The 23,477-nt window shown below is 36.6% G+C and overlaps 1 protein-coding gene across 1 annotated transcript in view; it reads left to right on the forward strand.

Annotated features, from left to right (window-relative positions):
* Positions 1-23,477, forward strand: part of ENPP1 (ectonucleotide pyrophosphatase/phosphodiesterase 1) — an 85,058-nt gene that overhangs the window by 45,067 nt on the left and 16,514 nt on the right. Inside the window, exons 6-19 of the mRNA XM_003827660.6 lie at positions 1,284-1,381; positions 3,425-3,504; positions 5,171-5,290; positions 6,380-6,489; positions 9,310-9,375; positions 9,670-9,742; positions 12,837-12,945; positions 14,178-14,309; positions 16,882-16,913; positions 17,739-17,866; positions 19,090-19,159; positions 20,625-20,712; positions 21,841-22,010; positions 23,373-23,424. Of these exons, the coding sequence (XP_003827708.4) occupies positions 1,284-1,381; positions 3,425-3,504; positions 5,171-5,290; positions 6,380-6,489; positions 9,310-9,375; positions 9,670-9,742; positions 12,837-12,945; positions 14,178-14,309; positions 16,882-16,913; positions 17,739-17,866; positions 19,090-19,159; positions 20,625-20,712; positions 21,841-22,010; positions 23,373-23,424 (1,328 nt within the window). The remainder of the gene's footprint in view (positions 1-1,283; positions 1,382-3,424; positions 3,505-5,170; positions 5,291-6,379; positions 6,490-9,309; positions 9,376-9,669; positions 9,743-12,836; positions 12,946-14,177; positions 14,310-16,881; positions 16,914-17,738; positions 17,867-19,089; positions 19,160-20,624; positions 20,713-21,840; positions 22,011-23,372; positions 23,425-23,477) is intronic.

The raw sequence follows: 23,477 nt of genomic DNA on the forward strand, positions 1-23,477 counted from the left end.
CTTTTGTGTTTGTGTGTGAGGGTAAGGTGGGAGGAGGCAGAGTTGAAAAGGCAAGGTAAGGTATTTCCTGTCAAATTTTAAATTTACTGAGTAAACTTTCAGTGGGAAGTCTTCTAACAGTTATCCAGTGTTATGCAAGTTCCCTACCACCTACCATGTATCACTAGATGCTGAAAAATTTCTGAGCCATGGCCGTTTTGGGGTAGCCACATGGCCATTGTCCATAGCTATTCTCGTTTGTCAAGTATATTAGCATCCTCTGTGGTTTTTGGCCTCCTTTTTGAAATTTCCACACTACACGTTAACTGTTTGTATATGTATGTATGTGTTGTTGAAACCTCATCGATCATTCCCAGCTTTGAATTATTTCTTTGTTGTTTATATATTTAAATATAGTATCTCTCAAACTTTTGTATTAAGTATTTATATCTTTTAAATATATTAAGCCTAAAAACTAAATACAGTATATAGGCTTGGTGGGTGGCTCACACCTGTAATCCTGACACTTTGGGAGGCCAAGGTGGGAAGATTGCTTGAGCCTAGGAGTTCGAGACCAGCCTGGGCAACATAGTGAGACCTCATGTCTACAAAAAATAAATAAATAAATAAATTAGCCAGGCATGGTGGTGCATGTTTGTAGTCCCAGCTACTTGGGAGGGTGAGGCAGAAGGATCATTTGAGCCCAGGAGGTTGAAGCTGCAGTGAGCTGTGATAGCGCCACTGCACTGCAGCCTGAGCGACAGAGTGAGACTCTGTCTCAAAAATAAAATAAAAATAAAATAATAAAATAAATTAAATAATAAAATAGTGTGTAATGTATATACTATATGAAGTACTATTTACTGTATTAGAGTCCACATCAGAAAGTGGTGGTTCAGGAAGAATATTTATGGAAATATTATATGCTGTTGTTTTTTATTGTTTATTTTCCTGCAAATTGGGAAAACAATATTATATTTTAGTAGCAATTGGTGTAGCTTTTGGAACAGCAGGAACCATGAATAATGTTTCTGTATGGTGGCTCAAAATGATATGAATGCTTAATATATACTATGTGATGATATATATGTATTACGAAGTGATAGAGCTTGTATATAAATATAAATGCATGTAAAACGTACTTTATAAGTATGCTTGCCGACTTTGTTAGTTAGTTTTCTTAAGATCACACAGACCTTAGTGGAAAATCTTCACTGGACCTGTGCCAAGAAGGGAGTACATCTTCATTGGATATGTCTTGTCTTTGCTTCTTTAAACATTTTTTTTTCTTTTTCATTACCCAGGTTTGAAACGCCTCCTACCCTCTTATTTTCTTTGGATGGATTCAGGGCAGAATATTTACACACTTGGGGTGGACTTCTTCCTGTTATTAGCAAACTAAGTGAGTAACTTCAGAGTTTACTGCTGGAATATCACCATTTCAGTGAGATCGACTAGGCAGGCAGTCTTTCTTGGAAAAGTACTGGCAGAACCTACCTGTTTCACTAAACTTTTCTATGGCAAAGTAGTTGAACCTGGTGTAAGGCGCTTATCTTTAATAGTGTGATTACTCTGAAGCTGCCCTTCAAAAAAATAAGTTAATATAGTTATCTTCGAATTTTAACCTTTGGCCATTTTTATATGTATTTATTCTTTCTCAGAATTTTGAATTCCTTGTGAAAAAGTCCCTTGTTTATTTATTTTACAAATATTATTATTTTTGAGACTGAGTCTCACTCTGTCGCCCAGGCTGGAGTGCAGTGGTGTGATCTTGGCTCACTGCAACCTCTGCCTCCCAGGTTCAAGTAATTCTCGTGCCACAGCCTCCCAAGTAGCTGGGATTTCAAGCACATGACACCACGCCTGGCTAATTTTTGTGTTTTTAGTAGAGACAGGGTTTTGCCATGTTGCTCAGGCTGGTCTCTAACTCCTGGGCTCAAGCAATCCACCCACCTTGGCCTCCCAAAGTGCTGGGATTACAGGCGTGAGCCACCACGCCTGGCCTTATTTTACAGATATTTTATTTCAGAAATAGAATTTCAAAAACTAAAGGTATTTCTGAGATATTACGAGTACAGACATACAATATTTGTCAGTTATTCTGTGTTATCCTTTGGATTGAATTGGACTCTTCCATTTTTTTTTTTTTAATCTCAATCAGGCCTTAATTAAGTGATTTTTCTATAAATTCCCCATAAAATAGTAGAATGGTGTTTTCTTAATATTGATGCCAAAGTTTTAAATCACGTTAACAACCTTTAAGCAGCTACAATGTAATACTGGACTAAAATAGAAGTAAGTAAATACAATTACTTTAGCTTTTTTCTGGAATTCTAAAATATTGCTTACCAGATTTGAGTATGTGAGGTGCTTTAAACATTAACATCACTCTTTGTAAATTCTTATGTACATCATTATGCTCGTCTTATGAAGTGCCAAAATAATTTTGGGAGAGTTTTAAAAATTTTTAGTTTTTAATTTCTACACGGAAGAAGATAGTTTTGTTTTGTTTTAATGTTTTGCATAAAAAGTCTTTAGCTTTGCATGGACAAAGCTGTGTTCTTCCCAGCAGGCCTGTGGCCTTTGAAGTTTAAATACAGCCCTTTGTTACCATTATCAGGAGAGCTTGTCTCCATGGTGCCAAATGTGGCATCGTGAGTTTAGAGTTAAGAGGTGGAGGTACCTGTATATGAAGTTTAAAATAAATCATTAAACCATGAGCCCAAGCCCTAGCTTTGAATAATTAGGGAATGTAGCCTGTAATTCTGAACTGATGGAAGGCAGTGAGATATATAGACACATGCCAATTTGAGGGACGTTTTTAGGCAAATGGAGTATTGAACGCTGGAATCATTAGTTATGTGTTCCCTCCTCAATAGTAGAGGCAAGAGAAAAAGAATGAGGCACCAGAACTAGATCAGCAGGGCATCAGGAATAGTCAGACTTCTGCACTTTCTTGGACTTGAAGCCACAAGATGCCTTTTGTCTTTAAAGCAGCTGAGTTTGTCCAGGGTTAGCTGGTTCTAGATTTATGGCCTGGGACCCTGTCTTCCCAGCTACTCCTTCACCCTTGTTTTAATTTATAGACTTAGTTCAGTTTTCTTATTCTACCTCTTATGATTTAGGTATTTGACCACTAAGTAGTATCAAAGAACTTACAAGCATCATTTTATTATAACTTGTTCATCTTGAATGAAGTGATGTTATGGGTAATTGGCTTAATTATTTTAATGTTTTTCTGACTAAGAGAAAAATGAAGTCATCTTTAACATTGGATTTGTATCCACAGTGTTGCTTTATAATTCATCCTGAATTTTTATCTGATTAAAATCCCTCCTGGGCTAATTTTTTTTACGTGATTTAGACTGCTGTGGTACCACTGCTAAATGAGGTAAGCCAATTGTCAGATGTATTTAATAACAATGTTTATTTTTTTCCCTTCTAGAAAAATGTGGAACATATACTAAAAACATGAGACCGGTATATCCAACAAAAACTTTCCCCAATCACTACAGCATTGTCACCGTAAGCTCTGCATTTCAACTTCTATCTGTTTGCAGAAGAGAGATGGGATTGTAACATTTTTTGAGGGAATAGATTTAAGATAAAAGAAAAACAACTTATTTTCCAATATGTAGTTAAGTAAGGAAACCCAGGTTCTGATCTTTGCTCTGCCACGAACTAGCTGTGGCTTTGGAAAGGTCACTTTACTGGCTGAGTCTCCATTTTCTCATCTGTGAAAAGAGATGACTCAAGACCTCAAGAAACGATTTCCTGGTTTCCTTTCAGTGTTAATATTCTCTGATTCTTGTATCCTAGTTTTGAGGCTTACTTTATTTGAGCCAAAAAACCTTCCCAAACTCCTGTGTTCACAACTTGTCTTTCTAATCATCTTGATGATGAATTTAAGCAAGCCACTTTGCCTGACTCCAAATAGGATTACAATCCTGTTTTTGTTTCAGTGTTTCCAGATTTAATTTGAGTCAAATAAAACAGTAGAACTCACTAAGCTTTAGAATTGAAGCCAGGAAATTAGTATGTTAGCTTATATTGATCCAAGCTACTCTGGGACCTCGCCAAAAAAGGAATTTGTTCTGCAGAAATGCTTTACTCAGCAATTTAAAAAGACAACAACATTGTTTTCAAAATTTCAGAGGCTACCTTTTTTTTTTTTTTTTTTTTTTTTTTTTTTGAGATGGACTCTTGTGCTGTCACCAGACTGGAGTGTGGTGGTGCGATCTCGGCTCACTGCAACCTCCACCTCCCGGGTTCAAGTAATTCTCCTGCCTCAGACTCCCAAGTAGCTGGGACTACAGGTGCACACCACCACGCCCGGCTAATTTTTGTGTTTTTAGTAGAGTCGGGATTTTGTAGCCTGCCCGGACCTAGGGGGACTGAACAAAGTGGCGGATGGGGGGAATGTGGGAATAAAAGACAAAGACAAAAGAGTATATTTGGAAGAAGGGGTCAGGGGGTACCTTGCCTCTAGTGGACAAGGGCACTGAGCTTTACACAGCCCTCCATATTTATTAGGCAAAAGAGATAGCGAGTAGAGGGCGGTGGTTGTCGGCTAATTGTCAGTTGGCCTTTTGGTTCACAGCAGGCTTGCGAGACTGCATTCTTTTAACAATAGGCTAGATTTCTCAGTAGATAACTTCAAGGAGCCTGGCGCCAGGGAGTGAGGCCCTCAGCAAACCTTTTGGTGGCAGGGCAGTGTGAGTTTGCCCACATCCTGCATTCATGATAAACAGTTTGCTGTTTGACCATATAGCCTCCATGGAATGCTGAGTTGGTCACGTCCCACGGGCCTTCAGCTCCCTGCAGGGTTTCACCATGTTGGCAAATGGTCTCCATCTCTTGACCTCGTGATCCGCCTGCCTCAGCCTCCCAAAGTGCTGAGATTATAAGTGTGAGCCACTGGGCCCGGCTGAGGCTGCCTTTTTTATATAGATCTTTATCCTTAGTATTACTGACTTATTTTCTCCTATTACATAATTTAAATCACAAATACTACATAAAATCTTAAGAGGTTGTGTTTTGCCATTACCTGATTTTTTTGTTTTTCTTTCCTTAAACTTATTATAATTCCATGTAGCTTCAGTTATCGGTTTCTTTTTGATGATTTTTTTCTGTGAATTTATTTAACATTAAGTAAACACAACTTGCATATAATCTGTTTTATCTTTTTTAGGGATTGTATCCAGAATCTCATGGCATAATCGACAATAAAATGTATGATCCCAAAATGAATGCTTCCTTTTCACTTAAAAGTAAAGAGAAATTTAATCCTGAGTGGTACAAAGGAGAACCAGTGAGTTCTTTGTTTTTCTACTAAAATAGTTAATTATTCTCATCTATTTCAATCAGAGTAAAATAACCAGATTCTCTAGAGCTTTTAATAACTGATTTCATTTAGTGTGTCTGTGGCCATTCTTTTGTAAATGGAGATGAATGCTGATAATCCTAAACATAACTTGTATAATTGCGTAAAAGGAGAGTAGTTTATTTCAGAGGTGGATTTGGGTTGTGCTGGGCAATTTTTCTTTTCTGATCAATTCTTCTTCTACCAGTAGCATATAGCAGTAGTATGGGGGTAATAGCTTTGATCTACACAAAACTACGTTGTTTTTGAACATCTTGGTTTTATTTGCCTGTGCTAATTTAGGAGCTTCTTTCCAATCGTGATCTCCAATTTACTTTCCAAGCTGTGTTCTCCTTTTTAATTTTTAAAATTCTCCAATTCTCCAATTTACTTTTTTAAATTGCCACAATTTAAAAAAAATTTTTTAAAAATTGCCACAATAATTATATAAGGTCTATTTAAATAATCATGATATTCCTCTTAGAAGGACAAAGAGCATAATAGTTAGTTTGCAGGTTATGAATTCAAATTTTAGCTCTGACATTTAAAGCTGTGTGACTTTGGACAAATCATTCTGTTTCTGCCTCTGTTTTATCATATCTACAATGTAGATAATATTGTTTACTACTTTGTAGGATTATTGTGAGGATTATGTGAATTAATAATGTAGCATGCTTGTAGGAATACTATTTAGAACCATGATTGGCAATAATAAGTGCTTAATAAATGTCAGTTACATACACAGATATCTCAGCAAGTTAAAGACATGTATATTCATGAATTTTTTTTCTTTTAAGAGAAAACTGTTAATTAGGGGAATAGTTCCAAAAGCTACAGGAGTTAATCTCTGACTATTTAATATGTTGTTGCTGCTTAAGAGTCATATTACATGATTATTGTGACCTAAGTGCTGAAGCTTGTTGACCTTAAAAGCATTCTAGCACTAGAGAGGAATGCATTGGTGTTACATGAATACATACTTTCCTAAGAGATGAAAGTTTGCATGATTTCTTAATTTTCCTTCATTTTCTGCTCCAGATTTGGGTCACAGCTAAGTATCAAGGCCTCAAGTCTGGCACATTTTTCTGGCCAGGATCAGATGTGGAAATTAATGGAATTTTCCCAGACATCTATAAAATGTATAATGGGTATGTGAAATGATTTTTTTCTAGGATCTGTAATATAGAACAGCTTATTCTTATGTAATCTCCTTTTTATCGAATCTTGAGCTTTAGCATTTGAGTGATATGTTGGCTGAAAAATGAGAACTGAAGAACTCTTTCTCAAAGAGTTTAGATAGATGGTAAATGGACAGTGAAACTAGACAAGTGGGCCAGCTGCGGTGGCTCACTCCTGTAATCCCAGCACTTTGGGAGGCTGAGGTGAGGGGTCACCTGAGGTCAGGAGTTTGAGACCAGCCTGACCAAAGTGGTAAAACCCCGTCTCTACTAAAAATACAAAAATTAGCCAGGCGTGATGGCGGGCGCCTGTAATCCCAGCTACTCACAAGGCTGAGGCAGGAGAATCACTTGAACCTGTGAGGTGGAGGTTGCAGTGACCCGAGATCACGTCATTGCACTCCAGCCTGGGCAACAAGAGCGAAACTCCCTATCAAAAAACAACAAAAACAAAAAAAACAACAAACAAAAAAAGACTAGACAAGTGTTTTCTAGAGCCTTTCGAGAAACACTGATAATGTGTTTAGTTCAGATCTTCGGGCAGACATGAAAAATGAGGTCACGGTGGAGGTAGAGATCTGGGAGTGGGAGTACTGCACATCTTAACTCCAGAAAGAAAAAGAACTGTAACTGCCCAACAGGTTCATCTTGCACACTTCCTAGACAGATTGGGTTTATCAAGACAGGAGAATTGCAATGGAGAAATTGTAATTCATGCAGAGCCAGCTGTGTGGGAGACCGGAGTTTTATTATTACTCAAATCAGTCTCCCCGAGCATTTTGGGATCCAAGTTTTTAAGGATAATTTGGCAGATAGGAGTTCGGGAAGTGGGGAATGCTGATGCGTTGGATTGGGGATGGAATTATAGGGGATCAAGTGAGTTTTTCTTGCTATCTCCTGTTCCTGGGATTGCAAAACTGGTTGAGCCAGATGACCAGGCTGGGTGGTGTCAGCTGATACATGGATTGCAGGGCACGGTCTGCTAAATATCTCAAGCACTCATCTGAGATTTTACACTAGTGATGTTATTCCCAGGAGCAATTTGGGGAGGTTCAGACTCTTACAGCTGGAGGCCGCATGGCCCCTAAACTATAATTTCTGATCTTGTAGCTAATTTGTTAGTCCTACAAAGGTAGACCAGTCCTCAGGCAAGAAGTGTTTTTTTTTTTTTTTTTCTGTGTGTTTTTTTTTTTTTTTTTGGGCGGCGGGGAAGGGCTATTACCAACTTTGTTTCAGAGTTAAACTATCAACTAAATTCCTTCCCAAGGTTATTTCAGCCTATGCCCAGAAATGAAAAAGGACAGCTTAAAGGTTAGAAGCAAGATGGAATTGGTTAGGTGTGATCTCTTTCACTGTCATAATTTGCTCAGTTACAATTTTTGCAAAGATGGTTTCAGAACCAAGAGAAGGAAAAGATGAGTGTATTAAAGAGGATACAGATAGGAATGATCTCTGCTATTTAGCATCTATTGCATTTGCAAATATTATTAAAAAGAAGATATTAATGGTACCTCTGGATTTCCATTTCTAAATTAGTAAATATGCTTTCTAATGTAAGAAACTGATTAGAATAACCTCTCTGTGATATTTGAAATCCATGATGCATTGAGAAAATACAAAAACTTTTTAATGGAAGTTTTTTGCTCTTTGGCCAATTTGAGCAAGATTACTGAAATAATTTTATTTATTTTTAAATTATAAAATTTCTGTCACAAAATCAATACAACAATGCATTTAGAAGGGTGAACAGAAAATATCTTAAATCCCAGACACGAAATGCATAGCAATTTTCCTTGTGATCTTATGCTAGTTAGTGTTCTTTATGGTTCCCATGAGCACAGTGCAATGCCTCTTCTCCACCTTCTTATTTGCCACTGTTTTTATTCCATGGACAGTAATTAAGAGTTTATGGGCTGGGCGTGGTGGCTCACGCCTGTAATCCCAGCACTTTGGGAGGCTGAGGCAGGCGGATCACGAGGTCAGGAGATCACCTGGCTAACACGGTGAAACCCTGTCTCTACTAAAATACAAAAAAAAAAAAAAAATTGCCAGCCGTGGTGGTGCACGCCTGTAGTCCCAGCTACTCGGGAGGCTGAGGCAGGGGAATTGTTTGAACCTGGGAGGTGGAGATTGCAGTGAACCGAGATCGCGCCACTGCACTCCAGCCTGGTGACAGAGTGAGACTCCGTCTCAAAAAAAAAAAAAAAAAGAGTTTGTGTACTAAGCATGAGGGATTCAAAGATTAATAGTATATGGTCTCTTGGCTTTTTAAGATTTAGTAGAGTATACAACTAATTGTACTTGGGGTGGGGCAAGAACTCTGATTAGAGGTGTGTAAACAAAGCCTGTGTCCAGAGGAAGGCATATTCAATTCTGCTCAGGAAATACTGCGTAGAGAACTGCTGTCTGCTCCTCAGGGGCCTGCTTCACAGCTGTGCTGAGTCATCAGTGAGTGAGTGCTTCATGATGTATGCTTTGCAAAGTATATTAACACATGAGTTATTCATGTGGTATGCAGTTACTGTTTTCAGGTTCATGAATATTATCCTCAAGTAGAGGATAGCAAGCAAAGTTTTAAATCCAGTTGCAACTTTTATCTGTGTAAAACCTAACTTTCATTCTTTCATTGGGAAAATAGATTTAAGTTTTCAAATAAAACCCTTGATTTCAAACACAATAGATGCGAAATAGCATTTAGTAGCTCTTAATGACATTTTCAATGAAAAAAACTATATTTTACACCCAAACAATTGTCAGCCATCTTTTATTTTTGTCTGTTCTTCATTTTAGTTCAGTACCATTTGAAGAAAGGATTTTAGCTGTTCTTCAGTGGCTACAGCTTCCTAAAGATGAAAGGTCTGTAGGCAATTAATTTCTATTGTAAATACTTCGTTTTGTAGAAATGATATACTATTTTAAAATAGACTACAACAAAACTTTGCTATTTGCTATGATGTTTTATATCGAAATAAATTCTTTAGTAAATGATCATACCACATTTTGAAGAATTTCAAAGCTGTAAATTATTTCTCAGTAGAACTGTTACGCCAGTGTTATAAAATTTAATCCCTATCAATTGATGACTTATTTTTTCCATTCTGTTTTTCAATGTGTTCGTAAAATATTACATTTTGATACTGTTTGATTTAGACCACACTTTTACACTCTGTATTTAGAAGAACCAGATTCTTCAGGTCATTCATATGGACCAGTCAGCAGTGAAGTAAGTACATTTTTATCAGTAATTATTTCATTAAACCCAGTCATCAAACTGAACCTCGCTTTGAAGGAGGCTGCTAGACCATTTTATAAGATTCTATCGTTTCTGGAAAAAGCAAGTATTATACCCAATATTACTAAATATAAGGATGCATTTAAACAAAATAAGAGTTGGGAGAATTGTTTAGCCTGTGTTTTCCACAGTGCTAAATTAAACTGATGATGAATTAGCTTCTGTATTTTCAATTTGAAAGCCTTTATCCACTCCATCGCCCCTTACCTTGGCCTAAATACTAAGTGCTTTTTGAGAATGTTGTAAACAGCTAAACCTCCAGTATGAAAATACAGGGTAATAAGTCAAATAGCAGAGGAAGCCTCCTATGAACTCTCTTCCTTAGGAGATAGGTCTTTGGCCACCTGAGACCATGCTTACAACAGAGGTCCCATAGAAGGATGGGAGATTTTATCAAAAGTGTAGCGATATTTGAATACTTAATTTTGTTGAATATTTCCTAGGAGACTAGAGGTACGAAACAGCTCATGGACTAACACTTTCAGTGTAACATCTCGTTTGACCTGACACCCTTTCAGGAACTTAGCCAGCGCCTAGCTGTGTTTTTAATCTGTGTAGCACTTTAAAACAACAAACACTGCTTTCAGTTTTCACGTGGCCATATCATTTTTGTTACCATTTGAATGGCAAAAAAACACAATTACTTTTGCACCAACCTAGTATTTTGGAACACAGGAAGCATTAGAACAGAAAAGGATCTGAAGGCTCGGCACCGTGGCTAATGCCTGTAATCCCAGCACTTTGGGAGGCTGAGGTGGGTGGATCACCTGAGGTCAGGAATTTGAGGCCAGCCTGGCCAACATGGCAAAACCCTGTCTCTACTAAAAATACAAAAAAATTAGCCGGGCCTGGTGGTGTGTGCCTATAATCCCAGCTACTCAGGAGGCTGAGGCAAGAGAATCGCTTGAACCCAGGCTGGGGAGGTTTCAGTGAGCCGAGATTGCACCACTGTACTCCAGCCTGGGCACAGAGCGGGACTCTGTCTCAAAAAAAAAAAAAAGAGAGAGAGAAAAAGAAAATGATTTGAGCATATTTCCTTGTACCTCTAAGTTGACTTTCCTTCTGATATATATTTTGTTGGTGACCTAAGATATGAAAGGAAGTAAAAAGTAAGGATCTTGACTATTTTGGGTCACGATAAAAGTGAAAAGAGGTATTGCCAGGATCCCTCCTGTCAGAATCCTTGTGTAGTGATCTTGTGCCCCCTGTGATTCCAAGGGGTCATAGACTATTAAAAAAAACACTCTTTCTTAATTTTCTAGGGCTTCACTCCCAAATTCCTATCAGTTCTCCCGCCCAGGTAGCCCAGGTTGGATAGTCGGTGAGCCTTAAGGACTCTTCAGCACAGCGTTCAGACTAAAGCCTGGCCTGACATGTCTGTCATGGTCCCTGTTTTTGAGGGTGCTGCTTGCCTAATTCAGCAACAGCAGAGGAAGGAAGGGAGGCAAAAAAGCATCCTTATTTTTCTCACTTGAATTTACAACAGCTGCCTAAACCATCTTCCCTTCATTTCCCTTTCCCTGGGTCTGCGCTAGATTTGCCCCTCTTAAAAAGTAGGTACTGCTTGGATCACTATCACCTTGGATAAAAGAGAGTGAAGAGAGAAGGAAGTTGACCCTCACCTAGGTCTGTTTTCACCCTTTGTATTCTTTCCATCAAAATCCATCTCCAGCAGCTCCACTGTAGTTAGTAACTCCATTGTGCCTTCCTTTCATTCTGTCCTTCAACTTGGCAGAAATACTCCTGCTTAGAGGGAGGATAAGGAAGATGCGTGCCAGCAATGTGGACATGTCATAATTGGTCAAAGGGAAAAGTTTCTTGTAGCTGTTGTCTTGATTTGAACAATTGGCTACATGCTAGTGTGATTTTTACTCTTTCACTAAAGTCACTGATACCCAAGACTTGTGTCTGGGTCAATTTGGCTACAGAAAAATCCCAGGATCATTTTATACTTGTTTATAAGGTTACATACATTTGAAAATCATTGCTGCCTTTTCTAATTCACTAACAGTGTGCCAAAGCACCTGCTTTTCTGAGTCATCTTCATTTAAGGTTGAGCCCATTACTTTTCAAATCATATCCATCAATTTGCAAACTCTGTAAACTCCAACATTACTGGCACACCAAAACCCACTTTATCTTAATACTTAAAAATTCCAGTTCATGTTGCTTGGATAACTTTGAAAGACATTGTCTTGTTTCATATTACAGTCAAAGAGCTTATCTCATATTATAGTGAAATAATACTGACAATGAATGAAGATTAAGCTGATTCCACACATTACAGAAAATACACAAAACTGCACAAAAATTTTTCTCAAATGGTTTTGCAAGGAGAGAGGATAAAATAAGTGCCAGAAAGCAGTTTGCCAATATCATTTGTCATTCTGTGTTCTTGTGATATTCATATGTAAAATGCATGCAGTTTGTAAGGAAATAATGGGTTATATTCCTATGAGTTCTAATTTAGAAAATTAAATACATTGAATTATAAGAAGCATTTCATGAATAGTTTGAACATTTTTGAAAATTAGGAAACGTATTTATACAGTGACCATTTGAATGATCAGAAAGTATAAGAAGAAATTAATTGTGGAAAATGAAGTGGTAATTAAGAACATATTGGTTTCTGGCCAAACACTGTAGATTTGAGCTATTATTATTTTGGCTTAAGTTGGGTCTAATCTAAGTAGTAGCATTCTGACCTCAGGAATAGATCAGCTAATCTCATTCCCAAAACTTAAAATTGAACGTGTATAGAATTAGGACTCTTGCATTGTTAATGATCTGCAGGTATTTACTGTTCTTTGTATCTCTGACCCTGACCTGTCTTAGTCTAATGTGAATCACCTCATTGTAGTTGCATCCACTGGCCCTTATCTATCTATCTGTCTGTCTGTCTATCTTTCTTTGTTTCTTTGTTTCTTTCTTTCTTTTTTTTTTTTTTTTTAACAGAGATAGCTTTATGTATAAATAGCCATTAGTGTGGAAGGTATCACATGAGGTTGTTGCTTCCCATTCTTAGGTCATCAAAGCCTTGCAGAGGGTTGACGGTATGGTTGGTATGCTGATGGATGGTCTGAAAGAGCTGAACTTGCACAGATGTCTGAACCTCATCCTTATTTCAGATCATGGTAATCTGAATTTGCATTATTTACTCTTCAGGATAAAGGGCTGAAGAAAGTTTACTTGATGGTTTCCCAATTTTTTCTGAATGTTATAGTTAATTCTTTTTTAAAAATGTAGTTTCTTATGGACAGTCTTTAGGAAAAAAATACATTAAATATAAAATATAAGTGAAACACAGAATTCACAGAAACCTAAGTGCCTATCAAGCACAATACACCAAGAATTTGAATAGCTAAAAAATATATATTTTCAACATTAAATTTGTGTAACTCTACAATTTTAGATTTAGTTGGAACTGATTATTATAGCTTCAATTTTCTTTTTTTGGTTGTTGTTTTTGAGACAGTCTCACTCTGTTAGCCAGGCTGGAGTGCAGTAGCATGATCACAGCTCACTGCAGCCTCAACTTCCTGGGCTCAAGTGATTCTCCTACCTCAGCCTCCTGAGTAGTTGGAACTACTGGCATGTGCCACCACACCTGGCTAATTAAAAAAAAATTTTTTTGGTAGACATGGGATCTTGCTGTGTTGAGCAGGCTGGTCTCAAACTCTTGCTCTCAAGCTCCCACTGCTGCCTCCCAAAGTGGTGGGATTACAGGCATTAGCCATCGTGCCCAGCCTTCAATTTTCTTTAGCATGATAAATCTGACTTTAGAAGCATGATATATTAATTTTGATAACATTTTCACTTTTACTTACTGTGATCTTTGTAACATGCTTGTGTACAGTTTGGGGACTATAGGAGCAGCGTGCCTACGGAAAATAGAAAATAGGTTCTTTTTGTTTTTGTTCTTGTTTTTTGCTTCAGAAATAATTATAGAAATCTGTGTTTAGAAGCAGTTCTAAGAAGTTACATGCAAAGAAGCACCAGTCTTGGAAGGAGAGTGAATCATACACATACACTCCCAGTTAATATCCTAGGTGGTTTGGGGCAAATAACTGGGCTTTCACATTCGGTCTAAAAATGTGATAAGACATTCTTCTTTGCTCACATAATGATATTGTAATATATAAATAAGAAGAAACATTAACCAAAATTTGGGTGACGGAAAAGATTTTGAAAAAAGTGAAGTGATAGGTACAGCTGAAATTCTGTCTTACCTATCAGATCTTCAACTAATATGAGTGCTACACCCATGTTTAACGAATTTAACCTTGGAAGTGAAAGAAGTTCTGCTCTGCATATTAAATTTTTTGTTAAAGTTACAGCATGTTTTGGGATTTTTTTTTTCTCCTAGGCATGGAACAAGGCAGTTGTAAGAAATACATATATCTGAATAAATATTTGGGGGATGTTAAAAATATTAAAGTTATCTATGGACCTGCAGCTCGATTGAGACCCTCTGATGTCCCAGATAAATACTATTCATGTAAGTATATCTCTATGATAACTTTGAATATGGTCATATTAAGAATACCTTCCTTTAGGCTGGGCACAGTGGCTCACGCCTGTAATCGCAGCACTTTGGGAGGCCAAAGTGGGTGGATCACCTGAGGTCAGGAGTTCGAGACCAGCCTGGCCAACATGGTGAAACCCTAAAAATACATATACGATACTATACTATATCTATACTAAAAATACAAAAATTATCCTGGCTTGGTGGCAGCTGCCTGTAATCCCAGCTGCTCTGGAGGCTGAGGCACAAGAATCACTTGAACCCAGGAGGTGGAGGTTACAGTGAGCTAAGATCATGCCACTGTACTCCAGCCTGGGCAACTGAGTGAGACTTGGTCTCAAAAAAAAAAAAAAAAAAAGAATACCTTCCTTTAAATCATTATATCTCTAAACTAAAGGGAATCAGAGTTAATTTTTTTATGATTAAATCTCCAATGCAGAGCTTTTGTACACAAATGGATTTTATGGGACTGGATGCGAGAACACAACTTACCTATTGGTTATTCATGGACTAAGCATAATATTTGATGAGCTTAGTGCAATTTTATGTTGAAGTGTGTGTTTTACTTGTGTGTCAGGATAAAGATTATACTAGAAAAAATGTTTAAGAGAGAAATCCAACTACATTTATTCACGTTTAATTAATTAATGACACTCCATTAAAATTACTTAGTTTGGGATTAATATTCTGTTGTGAGGAGTGCTGGCAGAAATGATTAATTCTATAGGCAATTGATTCCTGTCCTCCCTTAAACCATTTCAGAAACAATAAAGAATGTATCTTTTACATAGGGAAGAATGAATTTCACATTTCTCTTGACCACATGTGGAACACAAACTGCCAAAAGATGTTTTAAAATATTTATTCTTTTGCCAGTCAAGTGTATTTCATAACTGTTTCCACCTCTGTTACCTCCCTCTCTTTTTGATTACCATCCATGATAACTTTCAGATGTGTAGAGCAAATTTTGTTTGTCTTTTTGACATAGTTAGTTAACTTTGAAACAGAAAGAGAATAAGCTTTTCTGACAATTACCGGAATTGGGTTAGGTTGGGCTATTTGGTAAGATATGTTTCAATAGATAGATACTATTGACTATTAATGAAGAAAATAGATTTCACTGCAGGAAAATGGTTATGCAGATAGATTTACACAGTGTCACAAAGCACAGGCTGCATATGCCTAATACCAAGTTTTAATTCGTATTTTTTTAATTTAGAAAAGTAGTACATGACTGTTATAAAACCTGTTATAAAAACTATACAGATAGACTGGACACGATGGTGGCTCACGCCTGTAATTCCAGCACTTTGGGAGGCCGAGGCGGGCGGATCACAAGGTTAAGAGATCAAGACCATCCTGGCCAACATGGTGAAACCCGTCTCTATGAAAAATACAAAAATTATCCGAGCGTGGTGGCATGTGCCTGTAATCTCAGCTACTGGGAAGGCTGAGGCAGGAGAATTGCTTGAACCTGGGAGGCAGAGGTTGCAGTGAGCTGAGATTGCGCCACTGCACTCCAGCCTGGTGACAGAGAGAGACTCCATCTAAAAAAAAAAAGCTCTACAGGCAATAACAGTCTCCAGAGATGTTTGGGATGGGATAGCTAAGCTGTACCATACCCTTATCTTAGGCCCTCAAGTTTCCCAAATTAAAGCAAAAACTATATATGTATGTCACTTTACATAAATATATAAAATATATGTATATAAAATGTATACTCTTATCTGGATAATTTTCTCAAATTTATATACTGTTTGGCTAAAATAAAATCTAGGAAGCTAGACAGTTATTGATTTGTAGTAGAAAGTACCCTAAGTAAATCCATGGGCATACTATGCAAATGCAGTTTTTAAACTAGTCTACTTGCCTTCTCTTTGAAGTTTCCTCATACCCCTCTTATTTGAAAATTCTAGAACTATCATTGAATATTGAAGTATACAAAGTAAAAAGAAACAGCTTCCCACCTGAAGTCCTCCTACTTGACAACTCATTTCCCCTCTATAGAAACAACCGTTGTTAAGCTTGGATTATGTCTTCCCGGATAATTGAGATATTTGAATAATTATTTTTGTTGTTGAGTATTTCCTAAGGAACAAGAGGTACAAAACAGCCTTACAAAACACATACAGTTTTTATTTTTACCCAGTGAAACCATACCAGATCTAGATGGATAGATATTTTGAGGGATGGATGGATGATGGATATTGGTTACTAACTGGATGGAAAGATGGTTGGACAGGTGGATGGATAGTTAGATGGATGAATGGATATGTGGGTTAACAGATGGATGGATAGGTAGATGTTCTGTAACTTGTCTTTCCCTTTAACAATATGACACTATATCATGGGTGTCATTACAGGGTGATCCCTAAAGTTCTGTCTAATTCCTTTCAGTGGCTACAATGTAATGACTTAAATGAACTCTTTAAAACCTGCCTTGGTATTTAAATACAGAGTTTGGATCTGACATTCTATATTTTTGTATTATGTTTTAATTATAGTATACAATCAACTATTAATTCTTATGTTTGTTCCCCTCCAGTTAACTATGAAGGCATTGCCCGAAATCTTTCTGTGAGTATCTTTATTTTCCATTATCTAGTTATTTTTAGTTTTGTATAATATATATTGAGAGAAAAGTTTCAGCATCTATTATTGGGATTGAAGGATTAGAATATTTTAGTAATCTGGGCCAACATGGAAATGCTGTGTAGTTTAAAGATCTTTAAGGTCGTATCCCAATAATCCAGGTTTGAAAATTTTTTAAGAATTTGTCTATTGGCATTATAAAATTTATATGAGAAGAAGAAATAATTTTAAAACTATTTACAAGAAATAATTTTTAAAGTAGAAGGTAAAACCCTGTAGCTGTACCACCATAAACACCATTAGCGTTATGATATATTTCCTTCCAGTCTTTTTTTATGCCTTAAAAAATTAAGTTTCTATACTAGTGCTGAGTTATCTATACTACATTTTATACTCATACATTTTAAGTCTGCAAGAAAACTCTTACAATTGCACTTACAAGGATGTTTGAAAATAGAACCATTAGTGGTAACTTGAATATAATCTAGTGACACTGAGTTCTGGGGCTTTTATGCAATAATAATGATGATTTCCTCTAAATATTTCAAGTAGTTTTGAAGATTTACCTTGTACATTATATAAGTGGTAAGAACTTTTAGTTGTTTTTTCATCTGACTTATTGGGCCAGCTGATGAAATGTTTGTGAAAAAAAATTTCATATGAAGTTAGAAAGCAATTTCAAGAAAAGTTGACACTTTTTATAGATATTAGGGAAATATCTTTCCCTAATAAATATCTTTCCCTAAAAAAGTTGACACTTTTTTAGATATTAGGGAAATAATAGTTTTTCTTTGCTGTTTGCAATTTCAGTGCCAGGAACCAAACCAGCACTTCAAACCTTACCTGAAACATTTCTTACCTAAGCGTTTGCACTTTGCTAAGAGTGATAGAATTGAGCCCTTGACATTCTATTTGGACCCTCAGTGGCAACTTGCATTGTAAGTTCTGACAGTCTCCCAGGTAAACTTAGTCTGATCGGTTAGTGATTCAGGGTAACCATTGGGCCCTTTCTAACAATATTGTTATGTGAAAACTGTATAAGTATGATTCTCTTCACTCTAACCCAGGATTTCTAATGCCGGCCTATGGATGTTTGAGTTAGATAATTCTTTGTTGTGGAGAGCTGTCCTGCACATTGTGGGATATTTGGCAAGGATCCTTTACTTCTCCCCATTAGATGAAAGTAGCACTTCTTCTGTAATGTGACAACCAAAAATGTCCGTCAGCATTGCCAAAAGTCCCATGGGGAGGAAGGATCACCCAGACCATCCTTGGCTAAGAACCATTGTTCTGGCTTTTCATATCCATATTGATTACTTCTTACAATCTACATTTGTTACCGCTTGCCATTGCATGTCTCCTGCACATTACAGTATGTCTAATTGTGCCTCCAAAGCCTAGCCAACAGTTGGTAAAAGCACTTTACTTTATAATAACGAGTAACTATCTTCATTATACACAGTTGTTTTTTCATTCTTCTTATACTAATCCATCAATAAACTTTAGTTTATTGGTGTGTTTGGCAAATTATTTGGATGGTTAATAGTGTTAATATCTCACAACTTGTTCATTAACTGTTTTGGTGGTTGCCAAGAAGCTAGTCATGATACATACCCCTGTCAAGCAAAACCTAAGCAGTGAACCAAAATTCAGTAAACAGAATTATACTATCTCCACTCTTATTGGAGAGCTGGGCTTTTAGTTTTCAAAAAATATATATATATCTGAAAGGAGAAATGGTCCTATCTTCATGAGAGAACTAATATTTAGTAAATATCTAAACACCATGTTGCAAGCATTTCTTTAGGCTATATCATTGAATTTTTACAAATAACCGACATGAGAAATTGAAATCAAAGAAGACAGTTAAATCTATCTAAACTCACAAGTAGTTAATCACACAGCCAATGTTCAAAACCACTTCTGTCTTGATGCTAGTGGTTTTTCTTCTGTCTACTATATTGCTTATAGTTAATTTGTCCATGAAATAAAAGATAGAGGTGACTTCTTAATGCTTTTCAAAGCCAGGTGGTTTTATTTACCGTTGTGTTGGTTTAACAAAATAGTTACATACTTTTTAATCAATGAAAATAATGTTATGATTATCAATTATGTTTTATGAAAGGACTTTACATTTTTAATTCATATATGTCAACATTAGGAATCCCTCAGAAAGGAAATATTGTGGAAGTGGATTTCATGGCTCTGACAATGTATTTTCAAATATGCAGGTGAGTAAACCTATTATACTTAATTGGATTAAATCTAAAGAAAAAATGATATGCAAAGTTTTAGACTTGAAAACATACTGTGATTATATGTCTTGAATGAGAATTAATGGAACATACTTTCATAAAGCTATTTTTCTTTGAACATTAAAGAATTTTGTTAAAGTTTTATATTCATTGGCTATTACTAAAAAGTCAAAAAACAACAGATGTAGTAAGGATGTGGAGAAAAGGGAACACTTATACACTGTCAAAGAGAATGTAAATTAGTACAACCTCTATGGATCACTGTATAGAGATTTCTCAAAGAAATAAAAATGAAACTACCCCTAATCTAGCAATCCCACTACTGGGTATCTACCCAAAGGAAAAAAAAATAATCAGTTTATCAGAGACACCTGCACTCGTATGTTTATCGCAGCACTGTTCACAGAAGTAGTCATGGAATCGACCTAAATATTTATAAATGGATAATTGGATTAAAAATGTGTGATATATATATATATATATATATACACACACACACACACACACACACACACACACACACACACATACCATGAAATACTACTCAGCCATAAAAAGGAATGAAATCATGTCCTTTGCAGCAACATGGATGGAATTGGGGGCCGTTATCCTTAGTGAAATAACTCAAACAAAAAGCTAAAAATCACATGTTCTCACTTGTAAGTGGTAGCTAAACAGTAGGCAAACACGGACATACAGAGTGGAATAATAAACATTGGAGACTCCCCAAAGGTGGGAGGGCAGGAGGAGTGTGAGGGATGAAATACCACTTATTGGGTACAATGTACACTATTCTGGTGATGGGTAACACTAAAAGCTCAGACTTCACCACTGTGCAATATATCCATGTAACATAACTGTACTCATACCCCTAAATTCATGAAAGTTAAAAAATTAATAAAATTTTATATTCATGTTTCATAAACATATGACATATCTCCTATTATATTTCTAATAATTATTTTTCAAATTTTTGTGCTCTGTTGAGAATATTGCTTTACAGTTGAAGAAAACCAGTGCTATAATAGATAAGAAAGTATCACACTTATGTTCTGAGAAGGATAATATCTTACAGCACTTTAACATTTTCAAAATAAACTTACAATAATTATTTAATTTGATCCCTGCATCACTGTGTAAGGTGGGCAGGATGAGGTTTATATTGCATGTCATAGATGAAAAAAAAAATGTTATCATTCATTCTGTTCTGATTGTCAAATCAAGAATTGTAGTAAAACTAAGAGACCTATCCTAGATGTCCTTAGATTATGTGTGTGATAGGGTTAAAACTATATTTCCCACAAAGTCCACTGAGCGTGGTAGTTTTCCTCTTATCTTATCATAACCAGTTTGTATATGTACAATGTGGATAACAGAATTTTTTGGACCAACTTGTAGACAGCTGAAATGCACTGATAAACTTCCTTTTCTGGCCGTCTAGGCCCTCTTTGTTGGCTATGGACCTGGATTCAAGCATGGCATTGAGGCTGACACCTTTGAAAACATTGAAGTCTATAACTTAATGTGTGGTAAGTGTGAACAGGTGCCTTTTTTCCCTTCTGAAAATAGACCTGAAATAGGATTATCAAAAGCAAGTCACATTGTAGGCAACTTTGTGGAGATGATGGTGAGGCAAGACAGATTTTTACCTTCTTCCTGACTCTCAGACTCACTGAAGAAATGTGGGGAACATGTCATCTTATTACTTATCTGTTTGTTCCACTAGGCTGCTTGCTGGTTAAAGTACACCACTCACAGCAGGGTGGTCTGCACACCCCCACTGCCCAGCACTTTGCTAGGCCCTCGGCTTAGTGATTTGATTCTTGACTCAGAGCAGTGATAGAAGCCAGAAAAAGGAGATTGAGGGCAGTGAAAGGTGGGCAAAACTTGTGGAACTTCTGGTAGGCGTAATGGTTGAATATAGGTCAGTGTCAAGGTTGTAGAAATGAAGGAGGACCCATTAGGGAGATTCTTGGTTTACTTTGTACCTTCTGAAGTAGTCCTTTTGTGGTGAAGCATTGTGTGTTTTAAATATTAGTTTCTTATTCTGATAATGGTCCTAGGCATCTGCAAAACCTTAAATATGTCTTAAGTATAATTCTTTTAGTGGGAGTCTATATAGTTTAAATGAGTTAATGTATCCTAAAATACTTAAAACAGCACCTGGCATATAGTAAGTGCTTACTACATAAGTATTTGCTGTTATTACATTTAAGAGCATGAGTCTTAGACTCAGACAAAGCTGGTTTTGAATTCTAGATCATTTAGTTAGTAACTTTGAGACTTGGGTAAAACACTTTGATTACTCATCTACCAAATATTGATGATAACTTATAAAATTGTTTTGGGGAATAAATAAGAAAATATGTTAGTACCATGATTGGCAAAAATATGCATTCAACAAGTTGTGACTGTAGTTATTGTATGCTTTAAATATCAGAAATTTTGTAGTGAAATACAGCATACATATCAGTATTTCTATTAAAAATAACCTAGTCTTAAATACTCTAAAACCCAAGAGAGTTTTATACTTTTATTTTAGTTAAAGAGTAAATGACTCATGTATTTGGTTTTAAAAAAGTAAAGATCATGGCACAAGTCTACTATTTGTTTGATTTGAAACATCTAAGTAACTCTACCATCTTGAAATTATGCAGATTTACTGAATTTGACACCAGCTCCTAATAACGGAACTCATGGAAGTCTTAACCACCTTCTAAAGAATCCTGTTTATATGCCAAAGCATCCCAAAGAAGTGCACCCCCTGGTACAGTGCCCCTTCACAAGAAACCCCAGAGATAACCTTGGCTGCTCATGTAACCCTTCGGTAAGTATCGTCAAGAAGTTTGGTCCAGTATGTATGGTTTGATAGCACCCTCTGCATAGCATGTGCTGTAAAAATACTTAATAATCAAATTAGAATTTAGGAGTGGGGGTAGGTAAACATATGTTTTAATTCTAGGGGGCACATGTAGATCTTTTGTGATATATCTTTTCTCTTTCTGGTTTTTGCATTTTCCACTCTATTTTTAATTCCTTGGAGCTGTGACTTGACTTGGGTGCAGGTGTGGTGAAGTCTAGTTAGTTGACTTGGGTACAGGTGTGGAGAAGTCTAGTTCAGTTCTTGAGCATCCTGAATTAGGGAATCTGTGCTGTTAACTCTAGCAGTGAGGTGATGAGCACATAGTAAACCAATCACAATGTACCTTTTTAAAAATACAATTCAGATTGTTTAAATGTAGGGAGAAAAAAGATTTCTTGGTATGAAATGAATACATTACACTGTCCTTTTTTACTTCCATGTTAATATGACATTATTATAGAAAGATAAAAATACTAGACAAGTTATGAACAAAATTGATAACATCCATGAGGGCACCTGTAATCCCAGCTACTCGGGAGGCTGAGGCAGGAGAATTGTTTGAACCTGGGAGGCGGAGGTTGCAGTGAGCCAAGATCACACCATCGCATTCCAGCCTGGGCAACAGGGCGAGACCCTTTCTCAAAAAAAAAAAAAAAAAAAAATATATATATATATATATATATATATATCGCAATTTGGAGAGTAGTTTATTTCATGCTTTACATTTTGTTTTAGACTTGAGTTAGAATAGAAGAAAGACTGTTGGGGTATATAGATGAGAATTATAAAGCAGCAATCATATTCTTATTTTTTAATTACTGGTATGATGCTTATACTAACAATTTTGTCTTTTGCAACTGTCATTCCTCTCCTTCTGTCCTTTTCATCAAAAATGTAACTTCTGTCCAGGCATGGTGTACCACACCTGTAATCCCAGTACTTTGGGAGGCCGAGGTGAGAGGATTGCTTGAGACCAGGAGTTCAAGACCAGACTGGGCAACATAGTGAGACCCTGTCTGTACAAAAAACTAAAAAAATTAGCTGGGCATGGTGGCATATGCCTGGAGTCCCATTTACTTGGGAGCCTGAGGTGGGAGGATTGCTTGAGCCCAGTAGGCCAAGGCTGCAGTGAGTCATGATTGCACCACCAGCCTGGGTGAAAGAGCAAGACTCTTGCCTTGAAAGAGAAAAAAAAAATCCACTAATACAAGACTAACATAAATGATCTTTGTTCTATGTTGGAATAATCAATCTATAGCGGTTCTATGTTACAAAATTTAAAACATGTCTCTCAGTCCTTAAAAATAGTTTTATAACCTTTTTTAGATTTTGCCAATTGAGGATTTTCAAACACAGTTCAATCTGACTGTGGCAGAAGGTAAGGCATGCTACACACTCAAGCTCGGAATGTGAAGCAGGCATTTTCTCATC

Source organism: Pan paniscus, chromosome 5, assembly GCF_029289425.2.
Source record: "Pan paniscus chromosome 5, NHGRI_mPanPan1-v2.0_pri, whole genome shotgun sequence".
Lineage (NCBI taxonomy): Eukaryota > Metazoa > Chordata > Mammalia > Primates > Hominidae > Pan > Pan paniscus.